This window comes from Acipenser ruthenus, chromosome 7, assembly GCF_902713425.1.
Source record: "Acipenser ruthenus chromosome 7, fAciRut3.2 maternal haplotype, whole genome shotgun sequence".
NCBI classification, from domain to species: domain Eukaryota; kingdom Metazoa; phylum Chordata; class Actinopteri; order Acipenseriformes; family Acipenseridae; genus Acipenser; species Acipenser ruthenus.
This window is the reverse complement of record NC_081195.1, coordinates 14179154-14206576: the sequence shown is the minus strand read 5'-3', so window position 1 is coordinate 14206576 and position 27423 is coordinate 14179154. Positions and strand designations below refer to the sequence as shown.

Sequence of the window (27423 nt, the reverse complement as noted above, 5' to 3'; positions counted from 1 at the left end):
TCAAGTCTTATTATGCTATATCTGAAACCAAAGTAGAACTGTGAGACTGTACACTTACTATTGTACCACAGAATCCTAAATGATAACATGCAGAATATTGGAATATAAACATGCATGTTTTTGGAATACAGGAGGTTTTTCCTCATTGTGAAAGACCCAACACATAAATTGTGATATTTTACGGTCCTGGGTGTACTGGCAAAATAAATAAATAAATAATACTGGCACTGTCTGGGTCTTAATACACACATTAAGTTTACTAGCACTCTATGGCACTCTCTAACTTTTTCCTCATGAGAAATCCAAGTGGTAGCCTCCTTTTTAAGGCTTCTTCCCGGTCACATTGTAAAATACAAATACCCTCCTTATAGTGTAACAAGAAAATACAGTTTAGTTTTTTTCAGTGTGTTTTAAATAAAGTGCTTTTTGTATGCTATTATGTTTATGAAAGTCTGTGTTTACAACACATACAGTAAATTATGGGTCAGAATCCCATCAACTGTGATACAATATAAATGAAAACTGAAAGGTTAAACCATTTAGATGAAAAAAAAGAAAAAGGTTTTATGAATTAAGTCATTCTTCACAACCTTTGGGGATTTTTATGCAGAGTAATAAGAATACAAAAAAACCCTTAAATCCCTTTGCTGCCAGCCTGTACTGTGTGACTCAGTCCACAGACCTTGCCGGTAACGTTTTCAATTTATTTTTATTTAAAGTTTTAACAGGTTACTGCCCACAGTCTCCAAACCTCTCTGGTAAAAGTAGATAAAGATTTGTATTTCATTATGGTTAACGCTGATAATTGTTTACTGTTAACAACATCTACTAATTATTTACTTTCAGAGTTGAAATATGTTGCTTTAAAATAAAGCTTTATCTATCTAACTGTGTGTGTTCAAACACTAAAGAAATACCGTCCCGGGATTCCAGACACATTATAAATAATACACTATGGATACAGTACTTGTTTTATTTATGTGCTGTACAGACATTGCAAGAACTGCAGGTCCATTGAAAAGTCGCTATTTTAACAATTAGCTACAACGTTTCCGCCTTCTTGAGATAGATACCATGCCGAAACGTAGCTAATTATAAAAATAGTTTTCAGTTCGGCAGTTACTTTTTTCTTCTTGATTAACTTTTACTCAAATACACTTAGCATAAAGACCAAAGCAAATACATTTCTGTACTTACTGAAAGTATTCTTATTTTTGGAAAAAACATTACAAAGATATACATTTACACGATATATCATTTATCATAATGTCTGATGTATGCCTGTATGTTTCACATAAGACAAATGTCCTGTTCAAATATATGCATCTAATCTCAAAGATCACCTAATGCAATCATTTTCTAGCCTCTTCTGTCGGTTAGATTGATGAGACAAGACCTATACTGAAGCTATGGAAATTCATCTCAACCCTTTATAAGGGCATGCTGGGAATGTACTAATTCAAAAGGGAAACAAGTTTGGTTTAACATTATGGGGAAAAGGATTTGTGATATTTTATCTTTATATTATTTCCAATTAACTGGAATATTTTTCTTTGGTATCTACATTATGTACCTATCTAGACAGTCTTCCTATATTTTAAGTGCAACAAATGTTAAAGTTAAATGTTAATGTTAATGATCCTAAGTTCACATACTGAGTTTTCAATGTTTTTTTTTTCTTTATAACCAAGTATACCTTACCTTATTAAAAGACCAGTCTACTCCCCAGAGAACTCATTTAAAACTTGCGTTAGCTTTGTCTAGGAATCACACATTCCACCTTGACATCTTGCCCTGCAATCCTTTGTGCTGCTTCCCTGGCTTTACCTTAACACTGATTGCAGTATAAAAGAGGCAATTGAAAATCAACAATCAACTTCAGGACCTGCAAAATCATCCCGTGATGCAATTTGCTGAAACATTTGGAATATAATTAAAGGTAGCATAGCTATGGTTGATTGTAATATTAATCTACTCCTTTATTTAAACTGTCAAAAACCATCGTTGAGGTAGCAGCTCAAAATATGAACAATAATCTTGCAATGCTTGTAATGTTACATTACATCAAAGCTTTATAGAGATTTAATAACAGTTCATCTGCAAACCCCATGCTCAAATAAATTCTGTTGCAAAGGGGCTTTCTAATCCTGCAGTCAGGACACAAAAAACTGCTACTGCATAAAGTTCAAATTCTAAATAAGACCATCTCTAATTGCACTTTTTATCACCCACCCAGGGAATTACTATCTTTGGTTTTCAATATCTAAGGATACAAATTATTAAACAATTGTTGCAATTCCCCAATCTTTTTATTTATGCTTTACCACAGGGGCATTCTCAGGAGCTTATCCAGTAGATTTCCTTCATTCTGCAAAGTTCAGGAGGTATCTTGTATACTAGTGGGAAACTTTGGATGAGCATCTCACAGCATCTCTTAGTATATTTTGTAAACATGTGTATCTGATAAAATATGTTTTTGACTTGGGGTACCAGCAGTAGGTTTGAATAGTACATTTCACAATATTATACCTATTATAGAGTATACCACAAAGACATGCACTGAATGAATATATATATATATATATATATATATATATATATATATAGGGGAAGGTAATTCATTTCTAACCATGTTTTCACGCCTATAGTAAAGCTAAAAATAGTTATTTGAGGACATACTATGAGAAACAATTTAATGTTAAGAAGGCATTAGCCAAAATATTTTACTAGTTGAGTTATTATTGTTTTAACTCAATTGTGGATGTTGTGGATAATTTGTATCTGTAAAGCACAATGTCATGTTAATAAAATAAGTATGAGCTTAATAGTATATTAAATGCCTACCCTTCTCTCCAATAATTCCAGTTCGGGGTAGTGTATAAATACCCTATTAGGGCTGTGAGGCAACAATACAGGTGGGCATTATTAATTATTAATGAGCCCAAACACATGCTATATTGTAAATTGATGTTTATTGATACATACAACAATTCTGATTATCAATCATTTACAAACAAGCAAGGTTAGGCACAATTCTGAGAGAAGAAACAATAAAAGAAGAATTAAAAATTCACGTGAGGTAAATATATCAGTTGATTAGGAAACAGTCGAAACAAAAATAAATCAAATTCTGGTAATTATGTAAAAAAAATTCAAGAATCATTCTTACTTAGCAAAGACAAAGAAAAGAGAGTAAGCACAAGTGGGAGAGTTGGTATAAGTGTTCAGGTTTGTTTTAGCCATCAAAGAATTTGACAAAAAACGAACAGACTGAATGCCAGTTATCGTCACAGTAGTTTTCTACTGGCTCCATCTCAGACTCTGAGTTTCCATCATTCACCTCCCCGAAATCATCCTTCTCCAGTTCCTGGGGTTTCTTCTCTTTCTTCTTGTCACTTGACTCAGGGCCTGCGTCCTTTTTTCTGCCGCCTTTCCCTTTGCCCTTTTCAGGAGCCTGCCCTGCTGGACCACTCTTTTCTGAGAGCTTCATGTGGGACTCTGCTGGGCCCTTTTTACAAATACGTGTTTTAAGGACTCTGTCCCCCTCACAGGCATTCTTCTTCTTCTTAACCTTCCCCACCACTTGCTTCCAGTACACACTGGACTTGCTGTTGTAATTGGAGCAAAGCTCTGGCTGGCCAGTGAACCTGCACCAGTAGGTTTTGTCTTCCTCGATACAGTTAAGCAGGAGGCTGACTTCTCCTTCTCCAGAGGTCTCCCAGGTACACCTGTGGTTGTCCTTGGTTATAAGCTCCCCCGAGCTGGGGATGGATTTGTTTTTGCCCTTCTTGTCCTGCTGCTTGTTTCCATTCTCCTTTTTGCCCTCAGCCCCTTGTGGGCCATAAAGGCAAAGAATTAAAACCAAGATGCAAAGCAGCCTCATCTCATAGGGTGGCTGTCGCTTATGGATTTCGTAATCAAGTGCGGCCAAGCTTTAGTAATTGGTCCCAGCGTGGGGGAAGACAAGAGGACCGCTCAGCATTCAAAGAACCTTGGAAAGAAAGAGCAGAGGCAGAGATACAATTGTTAGTTTAACAGTTCACGCTGACCTAGCATTCTTTGCATATTTCACGCAGAACATAACAAATTTAAGTATAATTGCAATTACTCTAAACAAAGAAGCCAGTAATTAAACATTGTAAGTATAGTTCAATTTGCATTTTTAAACAACAGCAGCTGGACTTAATACATTTTATATTTCTGAATTACAAAATGCATAGTTGCGCTGTTCTAATATTTGTGATAATTAGTGCAATTATGGAACTATGAAAACATTAGCAGTGCTTAATTGAATGGAACTGTGTGGACTACTGGTATATTGCAATCACATTTATTAAAATGGCCTGTTTCTTCTCAGCACTGGGGCTTCTAAAAACTTTCAAAACTATAATGTGTCCTGTTTGTCTATCAATGCAAGAGACTTAACCACATTAACCAGTTTTCAGCATTCTGTTTCAAAATATTTTTTCCTGAATCTACTCAGTTATTGGCGGTTTATCCTCAGTGGCAAGAATTAGTCCTTCAAAAAAACTTTTTTTCCCTCCCTTCACAGTAAGCAACTTTGGAGCAGCTGGTGTCAGACACAGCCCCTTTATATTAAAAGAAAAGTTAAATTAAAAATGCTTTGCTTGTTTCAGTAAGCGCTGGTACAGAAGCAGCAGCAGCACTGTTTAGTATATGGTTTATTTTGTTCAACTTACCATTCAGAGAGTGAGATGGGTTGTCCCTGGAGTGCAGTGTGAGAAACTGGACTGGATGAGCTTGTTTAAGAAGGGGGAGCAGTCAGGGAAAGTGCGTTATCAATGGGGCTGCAGAGCCCTCCCCAAATCAATGCCCCTCCCCAAAAACATACTTCACACAGCAGCCAAAGAAAGCATAATTTAAATGGAATGACAGAGCGTCACACGCCATTCTTATTAAGCCTCCCTCAGCCAGTACAAAACATATTTAACTTGCTTCATAAACTTTGTAGAAACTAATACATTTCTGTGGTATTATGGTTATTTGATCTTAAACTTTAAGTTACTGAACACAATCATTCTTTATTGTTTTCCATATTTTATCAAGTTTGTTTGCATAATGCATATTATCTTAAACTCATAAGCTACACTATAATATTGTCTTCACAAAACCTTTACTGCCACAATTAAATGCTACTTGCGGCCGTTAACTTTGAGTCTTTCAAACAAAACGAACTTGAAGCGCTCTTTCAAAGTGGTTAGGTATGAGCATGAGTTAAACGTTTTGTCAGTAGGCCCTTTATCCTTTATTTTTCCCATTACATTTTTAATATTTGTATATTTATTCCAGTTTTATAGAGTTTATCAAATAAAATGGTATGGCAAAGTATGTAGACTAACATACAGGAGTAACACATTTGCATATGTTTAAAGGAAATCCTAAATAGAGTTGAATAAAGTTTATCTCAAACCAATGCTCTTACCGTGCTTGTCATCTTCATTTTGTCACAAGTACTTTGACCTGAAAAAAGAAACAAGGACCAGGGGTCACAAATGGAGATTAGATAAATGGGCATTCAGAACAGAAAATAGGAGACACTTTTTTGCACAGAGAATTGTGAGGGTCTGGAACCAACTCCCCAGTAATGTTGTTGAAGCTGACACCCTGGGATGTGTTCCTTTCTGTGAGGAATCAATCACAAGATCACACTAAACTATAATCCATTATCTAGATTCAGTTTAAAAGTGCAGCCCCATCTCTTCATTAAAATACAGGCTTTCAGTATTGAATTGTATAAAATGATTATACTAAGATAGAGAGGTGCATTATTATTATATTATTGTTTTTTAAAAGAAACGTGTGGAGTTCTTTCGATCCTGGTATATATTTTTCCGCCTGATTGCTCTTTCCAGGTCTGTGCCAATTGCGCTCCGGTGGTCTCAGAAAAGTTCCTGGCACGCTTAATTCCAAGTAACGGATACCTCCATCATCGTTGCCATGTGTAGCACTGTTCTGATAACGTGGAAACAAAGAGGTTTGAAACAGCAGCTGAACTACATCTTCTCTGGGTTAGATTATCTATCAGCATGGAGAAACTCCAGTACCTTCACATGGTTGTGTCAACGTACCAATTTTTGTTGTACTATAAACACTGTTGAGGGCATCTACTTGACTAATTTTCTTTTAAGTTTGACGATTGAGCGTTTGAAGTCAGAGTAGATCTGACAGACTGATAGAAGACTAATGGTTAAGTTGGATGGTTCTTCCTTATCCAGTTCCTGATGTATCGCAAGGAAAAGTCTAAAAAAGGGACTCTGGACCATTCTGCAGAATCACTTGCAGTAATTAGACCTAGTAATTATTGAGAAAGACTTGTCACGTCGAATCAGTTCTCTCCTGCATACCCATAGTGACAGTATTATGGCAGGTATTTCACATTTGACCAGTTTTGCCATATCTTTTTTTTAGATGTATACAGAAGAACTAAATCCTCAGTTCTGTACCTTTTGAGAACACTGCACCCCACATTTTATAGAAAAAACTCAATCTTTGTCACTTTAAAATGATATTTACCACCATGTAATTCACTGTGGTATAGAATATCGTGATTACAAATAAAAAAGTAAATTAAACAAGCGTCTATAACCGATTCAACATGTACACTATGTTCCCAAATAACCCACTTGATCAGTGTACTGTGTCTGTGCCACAGGAGTAATTGGTTTTGCAGCTATAGGCCCTGTGTTTGATGTAGCTGTCTGCATTGGTTAGATTAGACCTCATTTGATGCTGTCAAAACACCTAAAAGCTTGAACACCATCAAACTCCCTATTGGTGCCGTAGAAAATAATGCTACTGAAAAAAGTTCTAAGCCCATTCATTTCAATTGAGTGAAACTATATGAAATGAGAACCAGCTTCTCAAAATTATATCCGTGTCATTTATGTATTTATAACAAAACTAATGGATTGTTGAACACTGCCACAACCAGTTGCTGTGCTGCATTAATTCAAATAATGCTTAGACAATGTAATACATGTAATTTAGTGAGACAACTTCATTGTAATCCATTGAGACATTAAGCCCACACATATAATGACATATTATGACAAGTTACATCCCAATGCCAACAGTGAACTGAGCTCACAATCGTTTTAAAATTCTCAGTATTGGAGTAGCCACTCCAAATGATTGCATGCATCACAAAAAAGGAAAGCACAGGTGTTTTAAGCTCTTTTTTCTTTAAGCATCTCATACAGTAGCTGAAATTAAATAGATCTTAATGGTTTAGAACCAATCAGAGATTATACAGCTACATTGGCATCACATTTTTATGGTCCTCTGCAATTTTCTAAACTAGAAAATATATTCTTGGGAAACAATATTTAGTTGCTTTTGTAAATCTGAAAATGTTATCAGTCTACATCCAACTACAATAATATTATCTCAAGCTTCACTGGGTGACTGTTTGTTCACTGAGACACCTAGTGGTCTTACTTAAAAGTGTTAATTTTCTAATTTATTTTACATGTGTCAGGTTTGGCCAATAGTGTTGTGAAACAGAGCTTTTGAGTCCCATTACCATTACAGGCTCTATAGTCACAAATCCAGATTTCATTGTTATTGGTTGTATTTTGAGTTGCTATTAAGGATTTAAACAGTTTTAGATCTTAATACCCTCACCCCAAATCCTGCTCTAACACAGACACATTTTAGCCATATTGTATTCTTGTATTTAGTGTATTATGCATTTTTTTTACTGTATATCATGTATTATGCATTTCTCTGTATTTAAATATTATGGATTTTCTTCTTGTTACTGCATCTTGTAAAGTGTTTTGTGATGGTGGTCCACTATGAAAGGCGCTATATAAAATAAAGACTGATTGAAAGTGAAGTTAAATAAGGAGGTCAATAAATTCTCACAAGGGTAAAAACAAAATAAAACAAAAAAAACAGCAGGCAAATCATATACGATGCTTGTACAGTAGTATACAGTACTCCTATGGGTACTTAAACTATAGATTCTATAGTTATAACTTATCTATGAATTGTCCCATTAAGATGACAAGTGCATTAATAGTTCTCAACCAAAATACTACATAACCCTGCATAGAAAGAGTATGCTACTGTGTAGTACTAGTGTTTGATTCCATAGTGTATTGTTAAAGCACCACATACCCATTAAAATACATGTCAAAACACATTTGAATCAGAAAGAATAACCTACCTTATTGTAGAAGTTTACGTTATTTAGGTAGTTAATTCCATTAGGGATGCCAATGATTAGATCTGCAGTTGCAGTTCTGAGAGCAGATATCCTAGCATGAAATATTCTAATTTAAAGTGTGAAAACTAACAATGGTCTGTTTTTTTCCTGTTTCATTTTCCAGTTATTTATTTTTAAAAAATACAAAAAATGTGGTTTGGCTCAGACAATCAAGAGCATTTTTTTAAATTTAAAAAAAAAAAAATCATTTTTGTTAGCTTAGAAAAGGGCATCTGTGCTGAGATAAATTCAGCACAGTGTTCAAGGTTGACATTTTAAAAAGCAATTGAAAAGCAAAGTGTTTGAAGCGTATTGTTTTTCAAATACAGTGTGTTAAAATGTCTCTTTAAGGTCAATCTGTAGATAAATGCTGGTCGGCTGACAAATAGGCTTTTAGCTTTAGTTGTACATTGGAATTCTATTTTCAATCTCCCTGTAGAAAACACACAGCTCACTTTTAGCACATTTAATTCTGGAGTCTGCTTATGGTTCTGCTTGGGTTTCTTCTTGATCAAACTTTTCATTTTGTCTGATTTCATTGACTTGAATGATTGATCAGTGCTAGCTTGTACTTAACAGCTCTAAATAGTCATGGTGTCTTTGACTGTAGTTGATAGGTGTACTTATTCGTCTCATATATGAATTCAAATGAGCTGTCAAAAACATTGACTTGCTGACATTACACCATGTTTGTGACAGCACTATGTTTTTTCCATTCTCTGCCATTGTTTACGTCTGCACATTGACCATCCATACTCAGTGATATAGTGCCACTAGTCTTGCCCCTGTTTTGGCAGTTCATTAGCAAAGTGCAATCTAACAAGTGCAATTTATGGCCGCCTTTTTTTTTAAATACTTTTTTCAGGTCAGTCACTGCGGGTTCTTTTTTGAGAGAAATGGTTTATGTATATGTTCACTGTATATTATGCGTATATGTATGTGTTTTCATTCTCATGAGTAACATTGTCAGTTAGCTCACACAACTATACTGAATTTGAAATACGCTGGGAATAAACGGTTTTGGTGCTCTTTATTTTTTCCACATCATTTCTGACAGTTTTGAAGAGGATATGCACATTGCTGCCAAACACACTGCTAGCACGGATGTTTCCGTCATTTTCCCACACTGCCTGTAGACAACATTTTTTTTTACATAGATGGCTAGTGTGACGGGCAGTGCCACGTGATGCGCTGTGGTTACAGATTCTGACCCCTGTCAGTAAGAATCGCTTAAAAACTAGAAACACCAGCAGGAGAGCCTGGCTCTTTTGCATAGCAGTTAAGACCTTGTGATTTGCATGGTCTCCGATTCAAGCCCAGCCTCTGCCCAGTACACTACCCTCATGTAAGCTTTTGCTACTGTATACATGGGGATGGCCAGCTGTCTCTATGTCACCGAAATGACATATTGGTTGGCAATAGCAATGTCCAATTCTGGCACCAGGCTTTTTTGTTCTGTCGCCATTAGGGGTAAATTGTTTATGGGTGCCATTATGGCTCAATTGCCAGCCTGTGAAATGCCTGCTCCCGCACGTAGATTGATCTAAAAGTTTCCAAACAAAAATAAATATATACACGTTTCCTAAATTCATACTGTGGTCAAATCTTAGGGTGTAGCCGCTAGCAATGGGGTGGACTTTGATGCAAGCTAGTAAAGTAAGTGAATTTTTTACGTTTGCATGCCACCAACGTTACTTTTATTGAAACAAGTATGGAACTCCACTGTGCAAAAAAAAAATGTAATCATTAATGGCCGTTATTATATATTATGATTCTTATGAACCAACCTAGCAAAATACTTTAACTAATATGAACCGTCTTGGTGGCTTTAAGAGTAACTGGGTCGACCCATATTTCATATTGGAATTTATATGGAAAAACTTGCCTGCAATTAGTTTAAATTAAGTGTTAAAATGTTTTATTGTAAATTGTATGATGCTCTGTAATAAAAAGTAATTGCAATACAATGAAATCTTATATATGTATTGTATAGTCAGCTGTTAACAGGTTTGGTAGATAACTTTTAACCTTTTGTAAGTCAAGAGAAACAGACTCATGTGTATATGCTGCAGGAGTTCAGAAATATTATGGTTATTAGCTAATTATGTATGCGTTGTAATTATGTACTGTTGTTAAAATATCACGCAATTGGTGTAGAGAGGTAAGGCAAAGGATCGTGATGACGCATACGTTGTTCAAATTCATCCCTGCATGGTCAGTTGGATTGAGATCCGGGCATTGGGGTGCTCATGGAAGATGCCTGATGTCTCTGTCCTGATGCTCAAGCTATTCATTCATGACATGTTGACTGCAATTATAGTTAAATAATGCTGGCTATACTGTACTTCATAAGAGCATTTAAGTGTTAGTCAAAAGTAACAGTGTATGAGCTACTGCAAAATAACTTCCTTCTCAGTTTATATTGAATGCAAATTAAACATCAATAACATTTCATTTCACAAAAGCACTTAATAAAATCATTGATTTATCAATGTGAAGCCTGAAGCAATCATTTGGTATTGACATTTGAGCAAATGTCCACTTTTATGTAATAAAATGTGCCTTAAAAATATTTTCAACTTTTAACACAATTTATTTCAGCATCTTAAAAGCTACATTTCATCCAATAAGAGAAGCACTGATTTGGATGCTGCTTGGCAACTGTGGCTTAAAATAAATGCATTAGCATTTGGCAGGGAGAATGGAAAAACACAAACATCATTCTGACTGGAATGTTATTGCAATTACTCATAATACTGTATTTTTGTATTTTATTTTTTGTTAATGTGCTTTGAATATGAATTCAGGAGCTGCTCTTTATTTCCAGTTGCCTGCCATAGATATAGTATATGTAACTTGTCTTTACAGAAGTAAGAGTCTGATTACTCTCAGTCTCTAACCTGTATGCATCTGATTGATCCAAGTAGTAAGTACTGAACAAGAAATTTTGTTAGTATGGAATTATGTCTATACTGTACATTATAATTGAACATGAACCACTGTTTTTCTTGCTAATATCCAGAGGACCAAATTGCACAATACTGTAGCGATCTGTGTATTGTGTTTGCATACTGTATTCCCTCTTGTTTCTACTGTCTGTGCTGTTAATGCCGTTGTATTGTGTCCCTCTCCCCCCGTCTATTAGCTGTAGTTGTGGGTTCGCTCTGTCCCTGTGGCTGTGCGAGCTATCCTGCACGCATGGTGCGCCCTGGTCCCTGTCATTGGCTATTAGTTGTGTGTGCCCATTGGTCCTGGTGTACGGCTGGGGACCAATGGGGTAGCTGTTCGCTCTGGCACCCGATTAGCATAAAGTGGAGGGGGGGCTACGTTATAAAAGGGGGCATTGCACTCTCATTGTGGTCGGTCCAGAGCAAGTGGCTAGAGCAGTGGGCTCTGTATGGTGCTGAAAGAGATCCTAAATAAAGCTTTGAACCTGGAAGCAGCGTGTTGTCTCCTTCTGTTCTGTCTACTGCGTGAAACGCTACAATACTATAGAAGATATTGTGCTAAAATACCACATTTATTGACAACTGGTATAGAGCTTTCCAATTATATCATCACTTGTCATTTGAAATGACCGATTTATGTGATATAACGTTTTTAGATCAGTTGGGCCTACATCCTTTGTTTGAACCCATTCCTCCAAAGTGTAGTGTCCCTCAGCACAATCTCACCCTGTGTTTTCATACATCTTCAAACACTACACAGTACTTTTACTGAGGGTTTTACTGTGGGTTTGTATTTTCTCAATGAAAACGCTTCCCTTGTTTGCAATATTTTGACCAATTTTCAATTGTCCTTGATAAGTTTTAGCATTAAAAAATGGGGTTGTGCTGGCAAAAACATTTCCAAGAAAAAATAATATAAAAGTAAATCTCCATACCGTAAATAAAGGTTATACAAATAAAACAGTTCCCGGTAATATTGCATTTCCTTCAAACACTTGACACAAAAATGCATAAAGTCCTGTCTGAGCATTCAAAAGAACTACCTGTATAATCGGTTCCCTTTCAATTCAAAGATGACCACCAACATTATTTATGGGATATGCTTGCCTATTGGGCAAGTGTTACTGAGCTCTTTATATCAAAGCTGCCGATAGGCCCCTTCCTTGGGATGAAGCACTCAGTCCTGTCGGTGCACAGCTCCTGCATGCGTATTTGGGACGATGGCAGCAGGGTGTCATTGCGTACAAACCCTGCCTTCCTCCCCAAGGTGATCACGCCTTCCACATGAAGCAGTCTGTGGAACTGGAGTCCCCTTATCCACCCCCGTTTTCTTCGGAGAAGGATAAGAGATTGAACTGTTACGGGATACGGACCATAGGACAGCCCCTCTCAAAGCAGAGGCTGTCGCATTGGATTGCAGACACAGTCTCGACTGCGTATGATGGTGCTGGCTTGCCCCTGCCTGGGAGGATAGCCTCACATTCCACTAGAGGGTTAGCTACATCTTGGGTCCTCTTCAGCAGGGCCTCGCTGTCTGATATCTGTACTGAGGCTAGCTGGGCTACACCGCATACTTTCTCCAGGTTCTACCCCCTTAATGTGGTAGGTCCTTTCTTGCCTTCTTTAGGCACAAGGGTCCTTGAGGTTGTAAGCTTGGGTTTTGCGGTGGCTTCCTCAGTATGACGGTTTTAATCCCTCGGTGGACAGGAACGAGTGCGTCATCCCAAGGAAGGGGCCTATCGGCAGCTCCGATATAAAGAGCTCAGTAATACCTACCCAATAGGCAGCCATATCCCATAAGTAATATTGGTGGTCGTCTTCTCTTTCAGGGAACCAGGGTTACGGTAGGTAGCCTAACGTTCTGTTTAGCAAATAAGCCAATACTGTGTTCCTTTTATAAATTCATCATTTTCCATTTCTTTTTTTTATTATTTAAATAACATTTTAGTATGCAAATACATCAACAGGAAATGACAGGTCTATCAGTAGTAAAATGGAAATGCATATCTAGGTTTTTTAGCTATTAAAGTCTAGGCTTTTATCTATTAAAATACTCCCATAAAGATTGCCAAGGTGACATTACTCTATTAATAAATTAAATGGAAATACGGTCATGAAAATAACACCTCCTATTATGACAACTTTCACCTTCATACAAACACTTTTGCTAAAATGTGGAGAATGAGGAATATTTTGTATTTATACAGGATGAAACAGTTCTGCCTTCCAAATCCTTGACATCTTTCAAAACTTACAAGAAACTTAGTCAAATAAAGAAACTTTTTGGCTAATACCGCCTTCAGTATGCCCATGAAACAATGACATCATTACATTAGAAAAAAAAAAGAAAAAAAAAAGAAAAAAAAAATTATTGTATACTCTTTTGTTTCAGCATCTTGTAAAGTGCTTTGTGATGGTGGTCCACTAAAAAGGCACTATATAAAATAAAGATTGATTGATTGATTTTCTTCAGATTGTATAACTTCAACCACTTTTAGGTAGTGTTCAATATTTATAAGCTTCTGAAATGCCAGACATGCCAGAGGTATATGACACTTTGCTTAACTGTCCTAACAGCAGCTGAAAAACAAATGTAGCCAACTAAAATATTGATTTCCAAAAGCAGGCTTGCTGAGCTGCTTACCCACTTCAGCAGCATATCTTATCTGTAATCACAAATGAATAATGCCTTTGCAATCTCATTCCTCCGAATGATCTTTGATCCCCAAGGATACTGCAATCACGATCTATGATTACTTGTACAGCCCATTAATAGTTCATACAGCTGCAATATGGCAGGGATTACAAAACATTATTTTTTTTTTTTTATGTATGCAGATGCCATGGCCGCCCAATCTATATGAAAGTAGTGCCGACTACACCAGAACAGGAGTTACCCATACAGACAACAAGAAAAAATAATATAAAATACAGTGCCTTGCGAAAGTATTCGGCCCCCTTGAACTTTGCGACCTTTTGCCACATTTCAGGCTTCAAACATAAAGATATGAAACTAATTTTTTGTTAAGAATCAACAACAAGTGGGACACAATCATGAAGTGGAACGAAATTTATTGGATATTTCAAACTTTTTTAACAAATAAAAAACTGAAAAATTGGGCGTGCAAAATTATTCAGCCCCTTTACTTTCAGTGCAGCAAACTCTCTCCAGAAGTTCAGTGAGGATCTCTGAATGATCCAATGTTGACCTAAATGACTAATGATGATAAATAGAATCCACCTGTGTGTAATCAAGTCTCCGTATAAATGCACCTGCACTGTGATAGTCTCAGAGGTCTGTTTAAAGCGCAGAGAGCATCATGAAGAACAAGGAACACACCAGGCAGGTCCGAGATACTGTTGTGGAGAAGTTTAAAGCCGGATTTGGATACAAAAAGATTTCCCAAGCTTCAAACATCCCAAGGAGCACTGTGCAAGCGATAATATTGAAATGGAAGGAGTATCAGACCACTGCAAATCTACCAAGACCTGGCCGTCCCTCTAAACTTTCAGCTCATACAAGGAGAAGACTGATCAGAGATGCAGCCAAGAGGCCCATGATCACTCTGGATGAACTGCAAAGATCTACAGCTGAGGTGGGAGACTCTGTCCATAGGACAACAATCAGTCGTATACTGCACAAATCTGGCCTTTATGGAAGAGTGGCAAGAAGAAAGCCATTTCTTAAAGATATCCATAAAAAGTGTCATTTACAGTTTGCCACAAGCCACCTGGGAGACACACCAAACATGTGGAAGAAGGTGCTCTGGTCAGATGAAACCAAAATCGAACTTTTTGGCAACAATGCAAAACGTTATGTTTGGCGTAAAAGCAACACAGCTCATCACCCTGAACACACCATCCCCACTGTCAAACATGGTGGTGGCAGCGTCATGGTTTGGGCCTGCTTTTCTTCAGCAGGGACAGGGAAGATGGTTAAAATTGATGGGAAGATGGATGGAGCCAAATACAGGACCATTCTGGAAGAAAACCTGATGGAGTCTGCAAAAGACCTGAGACTGGGACGGAGATTTGTCTTCCAACAAGACAATGATCCAAAACATAAAGCAAAATCTACAATGGAATGGTTCACAAATAAACATATCCAGGTGTTAGAATGGCCAAGTCAAAGTCCAGACCTGAATCCAATCGAGAATCTGTGGAAAGAACTGAAAACTGCTGTTCACAAATGCTCTCCATCCAACCTCACTGAGCTCGAGCTGTTTTGCAAGGAGGAATGGGCAAAAATTTCAGTCTCTCGATGTGCAAAACTGATAGAGACATACCCCAAGCGACTTACAGCTGTAATCGCAGCAAAAGGTGGCGCTACAAAGTATTAACTTAAGGGGGCTGAATAATTTTGCACGGCCAATTTTTCAGTTTTTTATTTGTTAAAAAAGTTTGAAATATCCAATAAATTTCGTTCCACTTCATGATTGTGTCCCACTTGTTGTTGATTCTTCACAAAAAATTACAGTTTCATATCTTTATGTTTGAAGCCTGAAATGTGGCAAAAGGTCGCAAAGTTCAAGGGGGCCGAATACTTTCGCAAGGCACTGTACCTTTTAACCGTAGCAGGGCACACTGACTAAATAAGAAAAGGCTTTCACAGGTTCGGTAATACTTCCACAGGGGAGTCACACCACCTAAAGTTCACCACCAGCCAGAATTGAGAACACAGACCACAGCATATGCATTTTAAAATACTTTGACCACTCATTTCAGCCATTTAATCAATAAATGCAAATCAAATGCAACAAATTGTACACACACATATGCCTCTTGTACCACCATCTGGAACAGACATACCAGCATATGCGGCTATTCGCTTCCCACAATTTATTAGAATCCATATAACACTGGATCCAGTATTCACCAATTTATTTCCCTTCCCCCACGAGTGCTACTCACCCAGCCAAACTCTCTATCCCTCAGCTCTAATTACCATACAAAGGGCGCTTCCAGATTTATGCTTCTCTATCACCACTCGACATTTGTGGTCAAAGTCATTAGAGTTCAATCCAGCTGTCTTGGTTAATTTATCTGTGTGCTCAGTGAATCTTTTGAGAAGAGGAAATGGGGTAATGGGCAGTAGATTCTTATCCCATTGTGTATTGGTATTTGAGATAGCCAGAAACTAGAGAAAAGAATATAAGAAAACAAACAAGACGGGTAGACCTGTAATTAGTCCTAATAACAATAGAAAGCTTTATGAAAATGTTCACTTATCTGCATGTAAAAAGTTCCTGTTTTAATATTTAATCAGAAGTCATTCAAACATAGCATGCTAATTAAAAAATAAATATCAATTAAAAGAAAGCGTGTACTGCACAATGAATAAAACTACAAATCATTTAATGACAAACAAGTCAATCAAATACTAAACCCAAAAGAAAACCTCTTTTAATTACTCAAACTCAAGTGTAAAACACAATCCAAATAGCAGCAATACACATTTATTTAGTACTCTTATCATTAAACAACTAATACCCAGCGCTGTTGTCTACAGGATTAATCACAGAATTGAATACACAAATAAAAACACAATAGTAGTCAATACTACAGAGCGAACACAGGACAAAACTCTGGCATTATCATTCAATAAAGTACTTAATCAGAAAGATAAATGTTGCAATTAACTATCAGTGATACATGCAAAGCATTTAATAGTCCAGCTTTCACCACTATACTTCTGTACACTAGCGAGACTATTATATACATATATACTGCAGTTGTACTTGTCACAAGTGACCAGGTTTAGCTTGGGTGAAAAAAAAGTGTTTTTTTTGTAAACACAAATTTATTAGTGCAATATTAATCGCAGGTTACTGTGCCTGTCAGTTACGGGATTTTGTGTTTGGAGCTACTTTTAAAAGAGATCTTTCTGCTATTTTGTGGCAACTGTATCGGCAGGTACCCGGGCCGAAGGTTTTGTGGAACACCTGGAAGGATTTGGAAGCTTTGCTCACGGAGACAGTAGCCAGCCCCTCGGTTCTAACGGGTGCCTGCAAGTTTTGGGGGGAGTGTGCAGGAGAAGAGGACCAGGCCCACCTCAGGCCCTGAACATTACGCTTGGCTGAGTCTGAAGAACTGCCACGGTCATTCTCTAAAGGGGTCCCGTGATGGGCCTAGTTTTGGGGAAATCTTGCTTAATGTATTGTTAACAGCTTGGCTACTCGTTTTGAACATTACACTTGCTGAATGTGCTGCTAACAAGTCTTTTTGATATATTCTGGATGCTGCTACTGGTTGTGTTGTTAATGAGTTATTGATTACGCTGCTATTGTTCAACATGCTGCTAATGAGTTTTTGATACTTACCTTGGATGCTGCTAACGAGCCAAGTGATATTTACTTGAAAGGCTGTTATTGCTTAACATGCTGTTAATGAGTTTGGTTTACACCTCTTATGCCTATTAATTGAGCAATGCATTCCCCTTGTATCCCTCTGTATTATTGAAGTGTAAATAAGACGTTTAGTAGTCTATACTGTGCACTTTATAAATTAATACTTGCTGCTAATAGTTTAACTATATTGGGTAACCCGAACTGAGTATTATATTAGATGTTTTAGGTTACAGGGCTATTGGTTCTATTAGTAGAATAGCTCAGTTACTAATGTGAGCTTGAATGTATTGGTGTTTATGTGATTTGTATGGTGTAGGTTCTGAATAGTGATGTACTGTTATATTATCATTATAAGTGTGTTAAGTGCAATAATGAAGAACATTGAGATTTTATTTACCTTGTTATGGTCCTTGGTTGTCTTCCTGGGGGGTCAGTGTCAACAGCGAGAAAAACCAAAGTACCTGTGTAGAGGGGCGAGGACAAAATAAAGTTATTATAAATTAGCATTACTCCTTGACATACTCTGTGGGGACATGCCTGTCCAGTCACTGTCGCACCCAGTTACCAGCAGTCTATATTGAACCATAGGGCAGCAGTGTGGAGTAGTGGTTAGGGCTCTGGACTCTTGACCGGAGGGTTGTGGGTTCAATCCCCAGTGGGGGACACTGCTGTTGTACCCTTGAGCAAGGTACTTTACCTAGATTGCTCCAGTAAAAACCCAACTGTATAAATGGGTAATTGTATGTAAAAATAATGTGATATCTGTATAATGTGAAATAATGTATAATGTGATATCTTGTAACAATTGTAAGTTGCCCTGGATAAGGGCGTCTGCTAAGAAATAAATAATAATAATATGGGTGTGACCCATTCTCCTTACAATACATGTAACATAAAAGATAAACAAGACAAACAAACGGGACAGACAACAAGTCCTGCAACAATGCAATTGTCCGGGTTGTTACAATATACAAGTGGTCAATTATAGACTTTCCATTATAATCATGATTGATCAAAGCAGTCATTTTTAAACACCACAGTGCAAACTGTAATATTGCACTTTTAGAAAGTGCTTAGTGCATTAAGGAAAGTTATGTTTTGTTAACCAGGCTTAAAATACAGAATAAAACAAACCATTATAAAAACACAAAACTTTTGACACATTGTCTGTGCAGGTATAGCAAACACTCTCTTTACTTTCCATACCATAGGTTTCTGTAAGCCCACCAAATACTTATCAGGAAAGTCCATGTACAGGCTCATTTCACTTCCCTCTGTTACTCTCCGTTCCAAACATTGCACGTGTTCCCACTCCTGCACAAACAAAACCACATTGCAAGACGGACATACAGACACAAACCCCCAGCCAGTTTGCAAGCGACGTGTGCTATTTATATTCAGGTGCATAAATCTATCAATTTTTCTATTAGCCAATACCCAACAAAGCATACAAGTGAACTGGATGGAGAAGCTACTAGAAAGTGATCAATCAATTACAAAGTGTTAATCAATAATATATAAAACGTGCACAAATCAAATTAAAATGTACAATTATAAAAATAAAACCTGCAAGTGACAAATAAATATGTGAACGATAACAGGGGCATTATTGACCCTGTTACATATACTCCCAGTTTTAGGTAATTGTCCAAGGTCACACTGCAAGTCATTGGTAGAGCTATTTTTAGAGCCCATTACACTGTCACACATTAGTATGTCACCTAATGTTAGTCATTTGCAAAATGTTTTCTTTACATATACACACACACACACATACTTTATGTATGTGTGTGTGCATATATATATATATATATATATATATATATATATATATATATATATATATATATATATATATATATATATATGTAATTGTTCCATGTAATTGCTATATATATCCATGTAATTCTTTTTCTTTCACTATTATCAGCTTTATTAAAGAGAAACATCATGGTGTGAATTCTTACTTGACCTGGCACCTTCAATATCTATTTGTCAGCTGTTACTTGTTTTGTTTTGTGTACTGGGTAGTAATATAAAGCTGTAAATAAATAGGCCATTACAAAAACATACACTTAAGGAAAGCAATAAAAAAATGTGTTTAGAAAGATAATGACAGTGCAAGATTGTGTTAGCCTAAAGTAAAAGCAATCTTTGCAGTTAATGTATTAATTAATCTTAAGGCTCCATCTGTGTTCTGTCTATCTGCAGTAACTGCCTACTACTTATGTACTGTATAGTAGACTGAGTAAGTAAGTGTTCAACAAAATATTGTTCACATTTTGAATATTTTGGCCTATCTGGATATACTTAAAATTACCGATGCATTACATACATTACAAAAACATTAAGAATTGGTCACAATTCCAGTACCTCTTATCCAGTGTCAGATGTCATGCTGTGCATAGAACATACAGCACAATTCTAAAGTTCTGTATATGATCTGAAGTACATGTAGTGAATATTAGTAAATGGTAAATACAATGTTGATACATTTAGTTAAAGTAACTGTATTTTGAAGAGAACCTCAGTATTCATACTTGTGGCAAAGTGGTTAATAGTGTACAGGTGCAGGTGATTAAAGAACAGACAGACAATTGTAAACCAGGTGCAAAGGTTTGTTTTATTTGTTTTTGTCCAGTGCCTGATGGCGAAACAAACAGTAAACAGTAATGAAGGTAAGTACTACAGCAGCGTGTATTACTTAATTTATAATCCCCGGGTTTGCCCCGCAAATAATAGTCCTGTTTTTATTATACACCCACACAAAACACAAAACACATACACAAGTCTGTTAGTGCGTGAATTAGTGCTAGTGGTGCAAATATAGTTATAGTGATACGAGTGCAGTGCTGTTCCGGGTTTGTGCTGGCCTCTGGCGACAGCTCCAGAACGTGTTAGCTGTCTAGTGAATACAAACAAACAAATAGACAGAACAAAACAAACACTCACGATTATTTCACCAAACACATGTCCTTCCGGGTCACTTATTAATAACAAAAACGAAGGAATAGATAACATCGCTTTGACCCCTATTTATACCTTCACTCATAACCCCTTGGTAAACGATTGCAGCCGCCCCTCCAGTCTGCGGCTTTCACATCATTTCCCTTCCGGGTCAATGAGTTAGTGTACCGAAGCTCCGTCTCTTTTGTACATGACCAACTTCCTTTTAACCCTCGGAACGAAGTGTCAGGCCAAGTAGTCCAGAGAACTCTTTTCCCGTTACTTTGCACCCTCACAGGTTGGAAGGGAGATTTACCACCAAGAATCATTGTCTTTCTTTCACAATACTGCAACCCCAGAAGAGGCTTTCTGGCTCTGACATGCGATATGCACTGTACTGTATATGGCAGAGTGGTTTCAGGGTTGTGATAGTCATTCTGAACATGATTTACTGTAATTGATGAGGGAAAATGGATAATGAAACAAAGAAGCCGATGAAGTAATCAGCCACCCAAATAACTAAGGCAATATAATCAATATGAGGCTGTGTGGTCCAGTGGTTAAAGAAACAGGCTTGTAACCAGGAGGTTCCCGGTTCAAATCCCACCTCAGCCACTGACTCATTGTGTGACCCTGAGCAAGTCACTTAACCTCCTTGTGCTCCGTCTTTCGGGTGAGACGTAATTGTAAGTGACGCTGCAGCTGATGCATAGCTCACACACCCTAGTCTCTGTAAGTCACCTTGGATAAAGGCGTCTGCTAAATAAACAAATACTAAATAATAAAGAGCATGGCAATAAATCAAGGTTACCTTAATGAAACTCATTGGTTCGCTCATGTAATATTACAAATGAGTTATATCCTACTACATTAAGATCTCATATGCAAAGTATTTGTTTCAGCATTTAATTGAGGCAGTTGTTAAGTGGTTTCTACCACAGGGCCACAGAAGTGAAAAACAATAAAGAGGCACTGTTGATGTAACATGTGTGTTTCTCTTTCATCACTTCTTTTTCATCTGTACTGTTTTTTCAACCTCTGCTCTCTTTTCTAAAGCATGGCATATCCAGGGAAAGGAATAAAGGCTGTATACAGAACACAGAAACACATTTCAAAAGAGATTTGAAAACTCAAGTCCTATTAGCAGAAGAGAGATGGTGACTAAAGGAAGTCCCAGTGACTAATATAAAATATCCCCTCTATACTATCTTTTAATATAGCCTTTGAAATAGGAGCTAGAATAACTAAGGTTAGAAATAGTTGCAGATATACAAACACACTGTGTTTCAAATGTTGTGCCCCAACAGATATATTGTATTGGGATGGTACACTGTTGGCTGTTTTGTCACCAATGATACAGTAATATGGAAATCTACTGTATGCAGATATGTCCATTTAGAATAGTACTGGTATGTGGAGCAACGTCAAATTACAGGTTTATGATTTCACCACAAGCCTTGAACAAACTGCAAGACTGTAAGTTCCTCCTTGCAAATAACTCATATTGGCAATTATGAATGCAACTTTATGCTTACTGTACTATTGATACTATAATTGAGCTAATGAAGCTTTGCAAAATCACCAGTTTTTTTCCCCCATTTTGACAAAAAAATGGTGCTAACACAGCACTGGAGTAAATGTCCATTACTACCAGTAACTAGGAAATTGATGGGGTCCACAGGGTGGGACTGGAATCACCTTTATTCCTCAAACATATTTCATTATTTTCCTATTACAAAAGCCACTGAATCTTTCCATCGAAAATGCTTCAGATTTGTAGGCTGGTTAAAGTGGCTGCTGCTCACGGACAACTGCTCTCTCTGGAAGGAATTTTCAAGTTCAATCAGGCATTACTCTTTAAGAAGCTTTGACTGATACATTGATGGTGTTAGGTGGGATGATCCACTGGCCATTCTACCTATAAGTAATTAAAATAGAGAAGTAAATATATTGGTCTTTGGCTCAAAGGTTTGTTTTATTGATCAGCCTGTATCGTATTTGGAGGTGCTTTACCCATGAGGGCTTGTCAAAGCTGGTGGTACAATCTATACAGCCAATAAATGATTAGACTGAATGGTTTATTGGAACAAACTCAATTAAGGATTTGTCCAGGTTTGTTCCTGTTTATACTTGTACGGCTGCTTGACTGCCCAAATAGAACCTGTCATTGGGGTGTATAAGACTTTATCATTAATTACTAACACATTGTACATAAAGGTCCAACAAAGCAGATATTCCAATGGAACCAATTGGGAAAATGCTTTTATATCTATTACAATAAAACATGGAAGTTATTTCTATAGTTTATCTCTGGAATGGTTGTGACCTCTTTTACAGGTGAGGCAGGTCAGTGGACCCTACATACTTGTGACTGCAGCCGTTCTAGAAGACACAGTATTTATCTCCCAAATCCCAGGACAAAACAGTAAATCCTGAGATATTTATACATATAACCTGGGTTCCCTAAGCACAGTTTACAATTATTCAGACAGTATTAACTAGGTCTCCTTGTGGTTGAGAAATTGTTTTTTGTAGTATAATCTTAAACTGGGTCCGCTAAACTGCAGACACTCACCAATATTTTTGTTTTAGTAAACAAAAGACAACAGGTCAACTGTGCCTTTCACAACACGTGTGGACAGATTCCTGGGTTTCTTTTTTTTTAAAAAACAGCTCTTGTTACAATGCTAGTAGAATGTTTGAATGTTACTGCTTCACTTTGTATATGTAAATAAATATTGCATTATATCTAAATTTTATCTGTCCCCCAGAATCAAAACTAATTTCAATTTCTCTGTCAGCTAGTCTCAATTTACCTTTAGGGCCAATCAATGCAAATTTTGTATATTACTTGTATGGATTTTATTAAAATTATCGTTAAATAAATTCCTGATTGGAGCAATATCTGACCCATTGAAAATAATGTACCTGTCATTTTTCTTTTCATTGTTAACATCCTGACAGCGTTTTACACTTAAATAACTTTAATGTCTGTTCCATGGCGCAACTTAGTGGAATTTCTAACACTTAAATTAAAAAGCAGGCCTCTGGGAAATACATATAAATGCTGCCATAGAACAGGGAAATAACACGCTTTTGATTGAATTCACTTGTAATCTGTTGTGGTGAGTTGTCAAATGTAAAAAAAATGCACATGCTTGACCATAGATGTGATGAAATGATATGATAGATCGATGCATTGATGCATCACCCCAGCCTTATTGATTTCACCTTTCTCCTAATCTTTTCAGTACGCAATATAAACTATTGCAACATCACATTGTTTTAAAACAAAATCATTGTGGAAGCCATTTTAAACCAAATAACATCAACACCTTAATTTAACTGAAAGAAACCGACTCAGCAGATTGAAAAAATTATTTTCCAAACACTATAACAGAAATAACAAGCTCTGTTTTTCTGCCTTGACTTCCACGAAATGTGTTACTCTTCTTCGGTCATTTTAACAGCAGTGTCTTTGGGGTCAAGTTGTGTCTAACTGGGTACAAAACACGCCAGTCAGTATAAGCACCTGCTTGATTGCTGACCTGAAAGAAGACCCCTAAGGGGTTGAGACAATTTCACCATCCTGGTTAAATAAGCATTAAAAAATGCAAGACTATCTGAAAGCATGGCCTGCAAACACATAAAAAAAACTACTGTATTGTAGAACCAGATGTGCTTTCAAATGAAAATGCATATTTGCTAAAAACAGATTTCAAAACTAACACATTTGGCTGTGCATGGTGTGCAGAATTTATGGAATTATTTTGTTAGAATCTAAGTGAATCTATCATTTCCATCACTGGATCTCCTTTCTAAATATACTGATACTGCCTTACGAGATTCCAGTGACCAACAGAGCAGCTTAGGCCCGGACCAAATCAAAACTTTGACAACCCGCTAATCGCACTTAACAAAACTGTTTTAATAGCGTTTTCTTTTTTTTTTTTTTGTAAGTATCTTATTTCTTCTACTCATAAAAAGAAAACACTATCAAATACAGTTTTGTTAAGTGCAATTAGCGGGTTGTCAAAGTTTTGATTTGGTCCCAGCCTTAGTTTGTTATGCAGAGCTAAAGTACAACCTTTATTTTTATTATCATATCTTTGGGACACGGAGCAACACAATGATATGACTAGGTCTCTTGTCAACAACCGTGAATAAGGTTAAACAAATAGGGTTTAAAATTTGAACCTATAATGATAACCTACATTGACCGCTAGGGCACACTATTAAAGCTACTGTACACACATGAAATAATACCTCACAGTTGCAAAGTCCTAGTAAAACAACCGATAGGATATCAGTTATTGTCATTTTACACCCAACTTGGCACATTTAATTCAATTGTTCACTCTGCACTGGAAAAAAAATGCTTTGAAGGACAGCCAGCAAGGGTTTCAAAATGACAGGGATGGATAATTTGTTTAAATTAATAGATCTTTACAGTTTGCAGTCTGTTGTAAATTAGGCCTATGCTTAGTTGGACTTCCATCTGGCCTTGGAGTTTGGAATGAAATACCCTCTAATATCATTGAGCTCATTTACAAGATCTCCATATTTAATCAATGTCAGTCATCATTGTGGATTCATTGAGTTAACATGGATTAGCTCAAATTGATTTGCTTTAATCAAGGTTCTTTATATCTCTGCGGTTTCAATTTACCCACCGACTCATAAATATTGGCTGTTCAACAGTGGTGTTGAACGTATGATTTTTCAGTTCACAATTGCAAGTCACAGTTGCAGTTTGGTTCACAGCCTTTCAAAAGTAAACATTTAGGGGTTTATTGACAAGTTATTTAACAATGTTTTATAAAGTATAAAGTAATTAAAGGTATTGCCACTTTCAATTGTGTGTCTAAGTCTGAGTCTTGTGCCATCAATTCTGAAGCAGCATTTGAGCACTGCATGTCAGTTTTGCAGGCTGAGTTTTATTGATTTTTCTTACTAATGAGATTATACTCCTGGGGCTGTTTTTTGCACAACAAGATGGTGAAAAATTAAGTATAAACTGGGTGTTGAAAAGGTAATAACTTCACATAGACCATTGTTGATGGTTTTAGCTGAAGATTCAACACAAGGGAACTTTGTTGAATGTCATTACTGTAGACATTGCAAAACACAACATGTCATCTCTCCAGCAAGCAAATAAAAATACTCCTTTTTACAAAGACTACGGGGTTGATCTGACCATCTTACACTTCAGGATAAACCACAGCTGGGAATCTGCCTGAATTGCACTAACCACTTATTTTCAGTGGTTGATGCAGTGCAGGGTCATTCCCCACTGCTGTGAAATAAATGTAAAAGCATACTTATTTATATATATACTGTATATATATATATATATATATATATATATATATATATATATATATATATATATATATATATATATATATATCCTTTAGGATTTCCATCTGCTAACCCACTCCTTCAAATTAAATTAAATTCTTTAAATTAAATTCATTTTTAGTCTATTAATCAATATGATTTTATTGAGGCAATAAAACTGACATCAGCATAATAGCGAATAGGAACCAAGAAAATATTACCATTCCTATTTTGCTTCCTAACCCTAAACAATAATAAGAGTTTTTGACAAGAGTACGTCCTATTTTTGATATTATGTATTTTTGTGTTTTCTTCTGAAACCTGAGGATTGGTCTTTTATGAACCCTCATTTTTTCAATATAAAAAATAAAAACATAATAAAAATAACATTTAAAAATAACTGAAAGAACAAATAAGTGCACAATAAAGTTTAATTGTATTTGGCTTGGTATGTTATAGAAGGTCCCTTTTTATGAATAATCATAATTTGTGGTTCCAAACAAATCATTTTGCATTGATTATAGTCTTATAACATGCAACATATCATAAATCATTTTACAATGTATTTCACTTTAAGCAGCCACCAGTGAGATATTGATTTCCATTTGAAAGCATACAGTTTTCTTGAGCTGCACTTATTATTAGAATACACAAAAAGTGGATTGATACATGGATGGGTGAATGGACTGCTTTGTGACATATTTTATCAACTAGACTTAAACTAATTAAAAGCTAGGCATGATCACATTTCTTATAAAACTGTATTGCTTTCCTCCTTTATCGAAATAAGCCCAGTAGCATTAATGCAAAAAGATACAATGCTATAGTTCAACACGTGTCTAGAGATCATTTTCAAGCCTCCTAAAATATATCTTGACTAGACAGATGGCCTTTATATTGTGGTTATTTTACATTAAATAAAAGGATAGGTGACCTTATAACAAGGCGACCCAACACAGAGTTTTTTTTTTTTTTTTTTAATTAGGAATATGAAATCTTATCAGGTGAAAAATGAATTCCTAAGTGTAGTCATGAAGAAATGAAAGCTGGAGCTCCCCTCAGAAAGCACTGAACAATTTGTATTTATGCTTTACTTAGCAGGAAAATATCAATTACGAATGGATTTAAATTAACTAAATCATCAGAGAGAACGTATGCATATGTCCTTGACCCCCGCCCCCCCATGTGAGATGGTGATAGTTTACTTTTGTCTCATGCATAACCCACTAAACCTATTGTATGGGTGCAATATGCCTCCGCACATCCTGTATATTTTCCATCCATTGAGCCTGGGTTGTTTTTTTGTTGTTCTTGCATTTTGAGAAATTGGAACCCAGAGTTGGAAGAAGTGAATGGTTTGGATTTATATCATAGCAATGGAGATGTGGCTATGTTTCATGATTGTCTTCAGCAAGTCAGTGTTATCAGTGTCCCCTGCTCTTTTTCATTTCCTGAATAGAATGTCAAATCTTATGATATTGAGGTACATGGTATTAACTTGATTAACTGAACCGATTTCATGAACACAGGTTATCCAAACATCCCTATGGTAACATGTTGATTTGTTCTTTGTCCCCCTGGTCATGGAGAAAGAGCTACCGTCTTCTTGACA

At 36.5% G+C, this 27423-nt stretch overlaps 1 protein-coding gene across 1 annotated transcript; it reads right to left on the bottom strand.

Annotated features, from left to right (window-relative positions):
- Positions 1–2955: 2955 nt before the first annotated feature.
- LOC117416201 (fibroblast growth factor-binding protein 2-like) lies at positions 2956–18863 on the bottom strand. Its single transcript, XM_034027280.3, has 5 exons — positions 18732–18863; positions 17923–17986; positions 5444–5481; positions 4701–4760; positions 2956–3991 (listed from the first exon to the last, which is right to left on the bottom strand). The coding sequence occupies exon 5, from the start codon at positions 3881–3883 to the stop codon at positions 3236–3238; it is 648 nt and encodes a 215-aa protein (XP_033883171.1). The 5' UTR covers positions 3884–3991; positions 4701–4760; positions 5444–5481; positions 17923–17986; positions 18732–18863; the 3' UTR covers positions 2956–3235.
- Positions 18864–27423: the final 8560 nt, after the last annotated feature.